General features: G+C 41.8%; 1 protein-coding gene across 3 annotated transcripts in view; it reads left to right on the forward strand.

Annotated features, from left to right (window-relative positions):
- STAP1 (signal transducing adaptor family member 1) overlaps window positions 1-12,716 on the forward strand; it is a 180,219-nt gene that overhangs the window by 139,331 nt on the left and 28,172 nt on the right. For all 3 annotated transcript variants that reach the window (XM_075352391.1, XM_075352392.1, XM_075352393.1), the window contains one exon: window positions 7,369-7,500. In XM_075352391.1, coding sequence (XP_075208506.1) covers window positions 7,369-7,500 — 132 coding nt within the window. The remainder of the gene's footprint in view (window positions 1-7,368; window positions 7,501-12,716) is intronic.

The following is a 12,716-nucleotide window of genomic DNA, read 5'->3' on the forward strand; positions in this document are numbered from 1 at the left end:
AAGAATTACAATAATCCAGGCGAGAATGAATGAGAGCGACAGTAAGAGTTTTTGCAGAGTCAACGGTAAGAAAAGGTCGAATTCTTGAGATGTTTTTGAGGTGGAAGTGACAAGAACGAGCAAGTGAACGTATGTGGGAAGTGAAATAAAGATCGGAGTCAAATATAACCCCAAGACAGCGGGCGTGCTGCTGGGGAGTAATGGTAGAGCCACACACAGAAATGGTAATATTGGGTTTCGGAAGGTTAGGAGAGGGAGGAAACAGGAGAAGTTCAGTTTTTGACAGGTTCAGTTTTAGATAGAGGGAGGACATGATGTTGGAGACAGCGGACAGACAATCCGTTAGCCAGCAGAAAAGTATATCCCACATATGATAAGGATGGTATTTGCGTGATAGTACTGATGTCTGGGTCAGCCTAGTCTATTGAACACGATGTAATAACACCAGTCGGTATGGGGAATCACCCTCCCACCATATAGCATATGCTAGCGTCACTGACAAAACAGCACATGTGGCATTAAAGTCATATGTCTAATAGTAATAGTTGCGGTAGATGCTGTCCAGGGGGCCCCCTAGACAGCATCTACCGCAACTATTACATTATGGGTGAGCACTTGTGACTGTATGTAACTGAGTGATCTGGTGGCTGTAGTGCAGCTTTAACGTGCAGCTGACTTAACCAATCCCACTTATATGTGTTGGGTCTTGGACGTCTGTGCTTCCCTATACACTGGTAATACCTTTCCATGTAGCAACTGGGTCTCTTTCTTCTGCCACCGCACTATAGACATATGACTTTAATGCCACATGTGCTGCTTTGTCAGTGACGCTAGCATATGCTATATGGTGGGAGGGTGATTCCCCATACCAACTGGTGTTATTATCACGCAAATACCATCCTTATCATATGTGGGATATACTTTTCTGCTGGCTAACGGTCTATTCTCCACTGTATGTCACTTTGAATTTTTGTGCTCACCAAATACTGTTACTGTGGTATTATTGCTGCTCCTTGCACCTTATCTCCCCTCTTACTGTGTGTTATTTTAATGAATTTTGTATCAAATAAAATTATACCCTTTTAAACGTAATTTTGGATCATGACTCTGTTTTTTCTGAGTTTTCATATTGTTGGGAGTCTCCATACGTAAAAAATTCTGATGATGTATCGGATGTATCTGATTATATATTTGTTTCAAGCACAGGTAAAAAAAAAAAATAAACTTTAGTCAAATGTTAGTTAGTAAGGGTTCATCATGGAAGATCAGTTGATTAGGTTTTGCTTGGCCTATATTCCATTCCAAACATGTGATGGGCATATATTTGGGGTGTATGGGGCAGGCTCTAGAGCTGGACCAGCTCCATAAATGAAGGGTGCTGGCTGTGTTATACTACATCTCCGTTCGCTCCTGTTTAATCACTTAGATGCCATTGTAACTCTCTCACAGTGATACTTATCTAGTTAGATCCTGGATGTTGGGTCAGCCATTTGCCCATTACAATGCCTGTTCACTCCAATGATACCCCGCCAGAATAATGTATTGCAGTAAATTGTGCAAGCAATGAACTGATCCGAGCTTTAAGTCCCCTTGGGGACATTTTTGGGCCAATCTCTCTCAAAAAATTATATAAAAAGTATTTGAAAAATAATGCTTTTCACTAAGTAAAAAGCAATCCCTAATACAGCTCCATCAACGGAAAAATAAAAGAGCTTTGAGTTTGAGAAAATAAATGTGCATAACATATCAAAGTTCTCCATTTTTAAATTCAGTAAAATGCATTGTGAGGTAAATCCGGAGATATGACGATAAATCATGATATTCAAGTATGTCAGGAAGCCCTCTCCTGGTGTCACCCCCCCTTTCCTTCACACAACTGGTTTAGCAACAAATCCCATGGCCATGTCCTGTGATATGGAAATTAGGTGGCTTAGGGACAATGGACACAGGATGACTCCCTGCCGTGACCCTGTAGTGGGGGCTGCTAGCTAGTTAGCAAGGCTATGGAAGTAGCCAGACAGAACGACTCCAGTAAAAAATGGTTCATATCTCGCAAGCCATATTTCCGATAAATATGGCAACCATAAAAATGGTGTCTCCGCATGTGGACGATGCCGGCACCCCCTTTTTATGGGAGCAGGACATTGGGAAATGCCCCAGGCGTGATATCAGCCAATGGGGAACTGGCAGACAGGTCATGAGTCCCCTCGTTCTGTAGCTAAATTCATAACTGTCACAATGAGAGCATTGGCGTCCGCCTACGACGCTCCCAGGCCAAGTTATGGCCATATTCCATGTTGTGGATTTTGTCCATAACTCCAGCCAGGGGTGGAGCAGTGCTTCCCTGTGAGGTCACTAAGGTAGGAGGGGACCTGGATTGCCCAGGTTGATAACCCTACTTCGGCCATTTTCCAGTGTTCTTCTGCTCGGGGGCCTGGTTGGGAAAGACCTGTGAGGGAGTTCCTGGAAACCTGGCCTACAGCGCCCCCCTGTGGCCAGACGCAACAAGGTAACTGCTGGAACTGTGTATGCCTGTTTGTAACCCATGCTTTGATTGTAACTGTACTCTGACATAACTGTATATTCTGTAGATTCCCTATTGTATATATTGTAGTTTCTAGTGTGCTTTAGGCTGATTAAATTATATAATTAATCTTGGGCTGTTCTGTTATCTCGATCTTGAATCCCACGTCTGTGTGTTCGGCTAATAGTTACCGTGAAGCGGTTGGTGGCAGCGAGTTTGTGCCAAGGATTATTGTGGGGAGGCCAGTGAGATTCGGGGAGATTTTATATATTCCGCCCGCGGAGGTCGGGGGAATATATACCTTACTCTCACCGGGGACCCTTCAATAATCGGCATAAGTAGTATAGCGGCCTCCTTGCTTATTGTCGGGCAATTCCATAATTGGCCTGACTATAAGAGGGGCGCTAGAGAGCGCGTCACGTGCTCTGTCTGTCGGTCGGGAGGTATAAAGGAGGGGTGACCCCCACTTGTTACCCCCCGATTGTGACGTACTGGTAGCCAGCGCGGGGGGATTTCTGAGTGACCCCCCCGGTGGTTTGTGACATGCATAAAAAAATGTTTTGTATCTCCCATAATCATATACTGTAAATCATGTAGCCAATTTATATTATTGCACCTTGAGTGCCATAAAAATGAAAGAAAACCCCTCTCCAAAAAAAGGTGGAATTTCATTTTTTTTTCACTATTTCACTACACTTTTATTTTATGTTATGTTTTTGAGTACATGATAACTGATAAAGTGAATAGTGTCAATCAAGACTATAACTTAATCTGCAAAAAAATAAGCCCTCATAAGGCAATGTCAATGTAAAAATAAAAAAAACTAATACTTGTGGAAGAAGGGGAAGTAACAATGAAGGTGCAAAAAATTAAATTTATTCAGGCATTAAAAAGATTGAATAAAAAAAAATCTTATTTTCACTGTCTGAAATATTCAATTATGTCACAGCTTTAAGGTTGAAAAACCCAAGTCAGTAAATACCATAATGTTGATCCACAAGGAGGCAAAGAAAAGCCATGCAGATGCTAATTGCCCCATTTAAGGGGAAAAATTATTTCCAGTCTCCAAAGATCGTATGAAGATCTGAGGTTGTGGGTTGTATTAATCACCTAGGCAGGGTAAAACTGCAATTATTTTTATTTCTTCCATCCACGGTCTTACAACAACTCCTGGTAGATGGCCTAAATGAGATGCCCCTAGTCCACAAGATCCTAATCCAGGATTAGTAGTTCCACTGCCCCCATACCAGTCGATACCCACTTTCTCCCCACTTTTGGTTGGCCCACAGCTTTTGTATCTCCCACCGGTATAGTCTGCAGTTACAGCCGATGCTCCTTCAGACGACTGATACCTCGACCGTAGCACGTTTTTTCAGCTCTAGCCAGCAACAAACCCCCATCACCTCATCGGTGTCCTGAGCACCCTAAGCCACCCCCCACATTCGAGCTCAGCTCCTGGGAAACACCCCCCAATGCTAACTGTGCATTGATGGAGGTATTTTCCTGAGAGAGACCCCCTGTAATGGCTCTACTGGGTCTACTATCACCATCTACATACTGAGACTATTGGCTGGGAGAACAATGGATAATTGAGGCCCCTTTGACACTAAGGAGAGTAATGGAATGACTGCTGTACTCTAATTACCAGTATTGTGCCTGACCTTCTCTGTACCTTAAACTGACAAGCCAGAAAATATCTAATAAAATACGAGATCGACATAACCAGCGCTACGTGCTGGAAAAAGTCTGCATACCTTAGAGCCACTGACTGTGCCTCTACATCCATTGGTCAAATAGTTTTTAGTCCACAGCCAGTTCCTCACAGAAGATTACTGAACTAATGCCCTTGATCAATGTCCTATTGCACAGTACCAGTATCCTACATAGCTAATTGTGCATTTAGAAATTTTAAAACCAGTTAAATTTAGAAATAAACTTATGTTATACAGGGGTCATACATAGAAATCATGGAGCCCCATAGCAAAAGTGATTGTTGCCTCCCCCACCCCCCTCAAATCCCCCCCCCCAAAAAAAAAAAAATATTCCTCTGGGTCACATAAGAATATATCTCCCAACTTTTTAGCCCTTACAAAGTAATTTTTCTCCTATTGAAGCCCCTAGAATCCTCTTTCATTGAACTTATAATTATTATTAATAATTATAATAATAATATTTATTTCAACAGCACCATTGATTCCATGGTGCTGCACATGAGAGAGGTTACATACAAAAAACATATACAAGTTACAATAGACAGACTGGTACAAAGAGAAGAGGAGGTGGGGCGGTAGTGAGGCAGCAGATCCAGTGTTATGATCCCATTAAAAGTGCCCCACAAGCCCCCACAGTGAAGTTCTCTACAGTACCCTCCACATGCACAGTATGATGACTTTTATCCCCCTTAACTCCGCCAGCAAAGTATGGTGACCCAACACAGCATGATCCCCAACTGTGATCCCCTCAAAGCACTGTATGCAGCATAATGGCCCCCACATCTCTTCATACTCTATAATGACCTCCACTAGCCCTCACAACAGTATAATGGAGCCGACACTGTATACTTGCTTGCATATGTTATAATGGCCCTCAAATAGCCCTCCATGAAAAATAAAGGCTCTCTCCTAGCCTTCCAAATATTATTATGGCCCCTTTATATTTAAAATAGTATAATGGTATCCACATAGTGCTCTAAATATTAAAATGGCTCACACATAGCCTTCCATATAGTATAATAGGTCGCACATTTCCTTCTCTATAGGATTATAATGCACCCTATAGTCCTCCATATTGTATAATGGGCCCACTTTGCATTCCATATAGTACATTATACTATTTCATATAGTATAATGCACCCCCTTAGTCCTCTGTATAGTATACTGGGCCCCACATAGTCCTCTATATAGTGCCCCCCATTGCCTTCTTTATAGGTAGTATAATGCACCCTCATAGTTCTACATATAGTATAATGCACCCCACATAGTATAATGAGCCATGCCTTGTCCTCCATATAGTATAATGTACCCCATATAGTATAATAAGCCCCACATTGCCTTCTATATAGTATTATGATGCACCCCATAGTACTCTATATAGTATAATGGGCCACACATTGCCTTCCATATACTGTAATACACCCCCCATAGTCCTCCATATAGTATAATGCACTTCCATAGTTCTCCACATATAATGCCCCCACCAATAGTCCTCCATATAGTATAATGCACCTTCCATAGTACTCTATATAGAATAATGCACCCCCATAGATCTCAATGGGGAAAACCGCAGTTAAATGCTTAAAGTATTGATATTGTGTGTTTATCTTTAAATGAACCACGAGTCTAAAAATCACAAGAAAAAAAATACACTGAGTGATTGAGATTTTTGAAGGCTCATTCATTTTGCTGCCACTCTAAAAAGTTGCATTTTATTCCACACAAATAAAAAGTGGAGGAAAAAAAGCATCAAAAACACTACATCTGATCAAGCCCAAACTGTTCATTTTAAGCTAATTCAAGAAAAGTCACTAAGGCTGGTTTCACACTACGTCTTTTTAACATCCGTTGAAAACGTTATTTTAGCGGAAATACGGATCCTGCTTTTACAGCAAATAACGTATGCAAACGCATCTGTTATTTTGCAGGATCCTGCACTGGATGTTTAGGGGCGGTCATTGGAGTCATGTGATCGGGAGTGAGGGGAACTAGACTGGGAGCCGGCTTCTGACAGCTGCAGACGCTGGTAACCAAGGTAAACATCGGCCTTGGATACCCGATATTTATCTTGGTTACGAGTGTCTGCAGCTGCTAGGAGCAGGGCTGCCTGCACACGTAACCAACGTAAACATCGGGTAACTAAGATAAGTGGTTACGCGATATTTACCTTGGTTACGAGTGTCCGCAGCTCTCAGGTGGGAGAGAGAGGGAGGGGAGGAAGGGGGAAAGACAGAGATAGAGAGAGAGGGTGAGGGAGGGAGGAGGAGAGACAGACAGATCACGCGAGACTGGTTCTGGGCATGCTCAGTACTTTCTGGGCATGCTCAGTACAAAAGCAGGATCCTGTCTATCAGCATGCCAGCGTTCACCTGCGTTTGCGTGCTGTTTAGTCAGGATCCAGCAATTTGCAGTATTTGGACGCAGCTCAAAAACGCTACAAGTAGCGTTTTTGAAACATGTTAAAAAACTGCAAGTCACTGGATCCTCACTATAACGCATGCAAACGCAGGTGAACGGATGTTAACGCGAGTCCATTGCAAATGCATTGAAATGAAAACGCATTTGCACTGGATCCGTACTTCCGCTAAAATAACGTTTTCAACGGATGTTAAAAAGACGTAGTGTGAAACCAGCCTAAGAAATCTACAGTATTATTTGTAACAATGTATCCTCTTCAAAGAGAAACACTAAACATGAAAATGTAATGAGTGGGGTGGTGTGGTTCTCGTAAGTATAAAACATTCTGACTTGTAAGCCAGTGAAGGTGATATTAAAATATTGCTATGTGAATTCAAATGAGAAAACCCTTGCGTTTATTCATGATAGATTGGTTGAAGAAATGCATGTGATTGTTTCATTAAAGTAAATCCGATTCTCCAAAATGTTGTAGAATTTCTCTTACTGTTGCCCTCTACTTTAGCTGCTCACAGGGCAATTCTTTCACTATTTAACCTCTAATTTGTAATGAATTGCAGCAATATCCCCCAACACTAAATTTTTGTCCTAAAATTTAAAATTTTTCTTCTTTGTGCATCTGTTATACTGAACCGATACGGCCCCAGCTATGAAATATTGCGGTTTGCCTCAAAGCCACATAAAATTGTTAAATCTGGTTTTCTCATTTTGTTTCAGATTACAGTGTAAAAGACACTCATGACGACTCACAGAGGAAATCTCAGTCAAAAATACAAATGTTAATGAATCAGCTTTCCAAAGATAGATCTATAACTGTGCAACGTGGAAGTGAAAATGCCTACGTCAATGGTGATTATCAATGTTTATTAACATGTAGATTCCCTCGTAGCTTCAAAAGTAGGAAAATATATATGGAACTGCAATTCAGCTGTTGTACTTCCATTCCATTCTTGATGGAGACGCCAAAGACTGTAGATGTCTTCCTCATTTCAAGGATTAGTGATAAGGCCATCAATCAAGCCCATAAGGGCATGATTGCAGTTTCTGTGGCCAGACTATTCCGGATTTAAGCGGCACACATTAAACTGGAGCTAGGTCATTATCATATGCTATGAAAATTGCGGAAAACATGGACATGGTAAGAATTGTGAAAAGCATTATACACTCCCTGACAGAAGTTCTGTCATTTATCCATGTTATGTAAAGCCTGCTTTACATGTTGCAATTTCGCATACGATTTCGTAAGCGATTTGCAACGCCCCCATCGTATGTGTGGCATGTTCAATTTGTTGAACGTGCCGCACATACAAGTAACCCCCGTGACACGTACTTACCCGTCCATACGACCTCGCTGTGGGCGGCAAACGTCCACTTCCTGGAGTGGGAGGGACGTTCGGCGTCACAGAGACGTCACACGGCAGCCGGCCAATAGAAGTGGAGGGGCAGAGCTAAGCGGGACGTAAACATCTCGCCCACCTCCTTCCTTCCGCATTGTGGGCTGGGAGCCGCAGGACGTAGGTAAGATCTGTTCATCGTTCCCGGGGTGTCACACACTGCAATGTGTGATACCCCGGGTACGATGAACGATCTGACGTGCAATTCTAGAGACAGGTACGATGTGTATGCGATGAACGTTTTAACGTGCAATCGCACGTACCTGTCACACACTGCAATGTACTTACAATGCCGGATGTGCGTCACTTACGACGTGACCCCGCCGACACATTGTAAGATACATTGCAGCGTGTAAAGCGGGCTTTAGGCTATGTTCACACTTGCGTTGTTTTGTATCAGTCACATGCGTTGCGTGAAACGGGTGATCAGAAATGCAATGGATATTCATGAAATAACGGATTCCGTTTGTGATTTGAGAGAGAGAGGGAGAGAATCCTGCACCATAGACATACATTATGCTTCCCATGAGCTTGAAGGACTGCATTCATGCAGTTCAACAATGATTCCTACAATTTATTGATGAAGTCATCAGGAATAGCAAAGAATGAAGTCTTACATGCCTCCCAGAGTTCATCTAGATTCTTTGGTTTTGTCTTCCAAGCTTCCTTTTTCATACTACCCCAAACATGCTCAATGATGTTCATGTCTGGTGACTGGGCTGGTCAGTCCTTGAGCACATTGATCTTCTTTGCCAGGAGGAACTTTGTTGTAGAGATGGATGTATGAGATGGAGCACCATCCTGCTGCAGAATTTGACCCCTTTTATGATTGGGAATGTAAGAGGTAACTAATACTTCTTGATATTTTAGGCTACTGATATTGCCTTCCACCTTGCAAATGTTTTGCACACCCCCATACTGAATGTAACCCCAGACCATGATATTTCCACCACCAAACTTAACTGTTTTCTGTGTGTATTTTGGATCCATATGGGCTCCAGTAGGTCTCCTGCAGTATTTGTGGTGAATGTGGTGTAATTCAACTGAATATTCATCAGAGACATCCACCTTCTGCCACTTTTCCAGCATCCATCTGTTTAGCAGGCTGTGGGACTTGTCAAATGCCACACGTTTTTTTAATTGCCTTTTGTTTAGTGTTGGCTTCTGGGCACTGATTCGACCATGGAGGCCATTTCGAGACAGAATCCTACAAACTGTTGTAGTTGACACAGGGACTTGAGGTGACCAGGCCTGTTGGAGCTCTGCTGCAGTGGAAGAGGGGCTGGCTTTGGATTTTCTAACCAACAAACGTTCCTCCTGTGCAGTTGTCTTGCGAGGTCTGCCGCACCTGGGCTTGTAAAAAAAAATCTCCAGTCTCTTCAAATCTTTTTTTAATTCTTTGTACATGACATTGAGACAAATTAAAGGTGCCAGCCACCACTGCAGTGGATCTAGTCTTCAGCCCCTTGATAATCAAGGCTTTGGTCGCAGGTTGGATTTTTGACAAGTCAGAGGTCAAGTTGCAGTTCAAGTGAAGGTTTGGGGTGATGGGTTTCTTTTTATACACACCCACTATTTAACTGATCATTTAGTGAACACAGGTGAGGATGTAAACTAGGATTGGGTGCATTATATGACAAGGCGACAAAACTTTTGTCTTGCCAAAATCTGACCTTTTTGTGTTCATTAAATGATCAATATCTCCGCTTTGCAGCAACCTTATTTTCATAACCTAAACCAAATTTGAGAGGGTTTCAGCTTTCAAAAGAATAATTTATAAAACCAATGGATGAATTTAAAGTCAGGTAATAAGCTTTTATTTACATAACATGGATAAGCGACAGAACTTCTGTCAGGGAGTGTATACTGTAATCATGGCAGTTTGAGAGGCTTGTGGTACTTTTTTTTTCCAATGATACCTGCAATCAGCGGCAATAAATATCAAGACCACAAATTAAGACCAAAACCTTTTTAAACCATGGGAGGAGTGACTTTGAGCATAAGACAGGTTTTACTTCACATTTTACTGCTCAATCAGGAATCTATTGAGAGCGTTGGTCTGAATAGCCCCAAAAAAGTATTTATAAATTCCCCAGATGGATCCACTAACTTTAATAAGGCAAAGTTTGGACTTTGTTTGACCTTCTTTTCAATTGTCAGGTTGGAAATCGCAAAAGATGAAGAGCACCCTAAGTATTATATGATGTTCAGGTGCATTCTTCTTGGTGGACTCCAAATAATGTTGCAATATGCTGAATTGAGCTCCAAAATGCAACATTTAAGCCTTCATCATATACAGTATATAGATACATCCCCAATAATGACATCACAACCAAAAGACAAAGATGACATCATCAAAGAGCATTAGGGTGTATGCAGCCACATATGCATAATATAGATGAAATACACTGAAATTCACTATGAGCAAACATTTAATGAAAATGGCTTATCCGCAGTACATGTATGGTTAAATTTACCTGTGTGTGACAACAGAGCAATAGTACAGAAGGCCATAGGATAAAAGTCAAACATTTAAAAAAATAATTTAAAAAACAAAATACGTGGGATCCCGCCGTATTTTGATCACCGGTCAGGTAAAACCAGGCAGCTGGGGGCCTGCAGCCGCCCCTAGATGTAGCACATTGTTTCTTAGCGCCATTTCCAGGCGCTTTACCCGGCTCGACTAGCGGCCCTGGTGGCAGTGACCCACAGGGTCATAAAGGGGTTAATACCACCTTTGTAATCTCAGATGGTACCAAGCCCAAAATTCATGGTGTCACGCCAAATTAGACATGGCCACCATTAATTTCTAATAAATAGTAAAACAACACAACACATACATTTTTTTTTTATTAGAAATAAAACAAAAAAAACATTTAGAGACTCCATCTTTATTATAAAAAAACTCTTTAGTCCGACATAGTCCACAGGGAGAGCCATGTCAGCTCTGTTTCATCATGCTGTAATGACAAGCAACTTTACAGAGAAAGAAGCATTGAGAGCATTGTCAGCTTTGCTACATCACTCTGTACAGAGCGAGAAGCGGCTGACAGTGAGGGGATAATTGCACTTGCATCACACATTACATCACCCCTCATGGCCTGACACTCTCAGGACAGGAGCGCCTTAGCTGCATGGAAATACAAGCAGCTGACCCGCTCCTGTTGAGAGATTGTGCGCCAGGATGCGATGCGACATTCTCACAGTGACAGTAAAAGTTCAGTTAACAGAACCTTTGATGATGTCATAGTCATGTGACCAGTCTGTAAGCCAATGTCTGTATAACATTCACACCAGACTGTTCACATGGCTATGACATCACGGAAGGTCCTTTAACCTGGGGGCACAACAGTAATCAGACGCGGAAGCAGAAGTGGCCGGGAGATAGAGTCTGCAGGATGCGTCGCGGGACCTGTAAGTATAATGACAATGTTTATTATTAACTATATTCTTTATTTTACAGCCTTCACCCCCCCCCCCCGCGCCCCATCCCATAACTGTAAACCCGAGTTCGGTGATCGAACACAAGTTCGCGTTATCTCGATCCTGATCTTTACAAAACGATCGGGTGAGGCTCCCGATCCCGACCATCGGGGGGATTGCCTATCACTACTAGTAATGTCTTGTGGCTACAGACGTGCTGAAGTCATTCAAATCAAAGCAAAGACGTATACACTTCTTACTGATTGGTGACTTTTGTTACCTTCAGAAACTGTAATCATAATCTTTGACTGTGCTACAGTCATTGTTGTTCTCTAATTATAATAATCACGTTTTGGGCAAAATAAAGGTTTTATATTGATAATCTTTGGACCTTGTAAAACACTGCTCTAGTGGCATTGTGTACCCTTACAAAAACCCTTCAAATATTGATCAATGTCGATTACATTATTACTGGAAAAAGCAAGTGATCATACATTGTTCTCTAATTTTGATCTCCTCTGTGTGTGTATGTGTGTGTGTGTGTATATACTGTATATAGTTAGGTCCAGAAATATTTGGACAGTGACTGAATCTCCGTGATTTGGCCTCTGCATGCCACAACAACTGAGATGCAATTGAAGTGGAGTCTTTCAGATTTAATTAATGGGGTTGATCAAAAATTTTCTATATACCGTTTTGGAATTACAAACATTTTTCTACAAATTCTTTTCATTTGAGGGGCTCAAGAGTAATTGGATAAATTTACTTTACCATAAATAAAATGTTAATTTTTAATACTTTGTTGCAAACTTTTTGCAGACACTGACCACCTGATGTCTGAGAGCATTATTCGTCACCAAACGCTGGGTTTCCTCCTTGAAGCTTTGCCGGCCTTTACTGCCGCTGAATTCAGTTGTGTGTCTTTCTGCCTACGTTTTGTCTTAAATATGTGAAATTCAGCTCGATGAGGTTGAGATCTGATGATTGGCTCAGCCATTGCTGAATTTTCTACTTCTTTGCATGAAAAAAACTCTTGGGTTGCTTTCACAGTAGATATTGGGTCATTGTCCATCTGTACTGTGAAACGCCATCCAATCAACCTTACTTAGTCTGAACAGAAAGTTTAGCCCTGTACACTTCAGAATTCATTCAGCTGGTTTTGTCTTCAATCGCGTCATCAATAAACACTAGTGACCAAGTGTCATTAGAAGCCATGCATGCCTGACCATCACACTGCCTCCACCATGT

Source organism: Anomaloglossus baeobatrachus, chromosome 1 (assembly GCF_048569485.1).
Source record: "Anomaloglossus baeobatrachus isolate aAnoBae1 chromosome 1, aAnoBae1.hap1, whole genome shotgun sequence".
NCBI lineage: Eukaryota > Metazoa > Chordata > Amphibia > Anura > Aromobatidae > Anomaloglossus > Anomaloglossus baeobatrachus.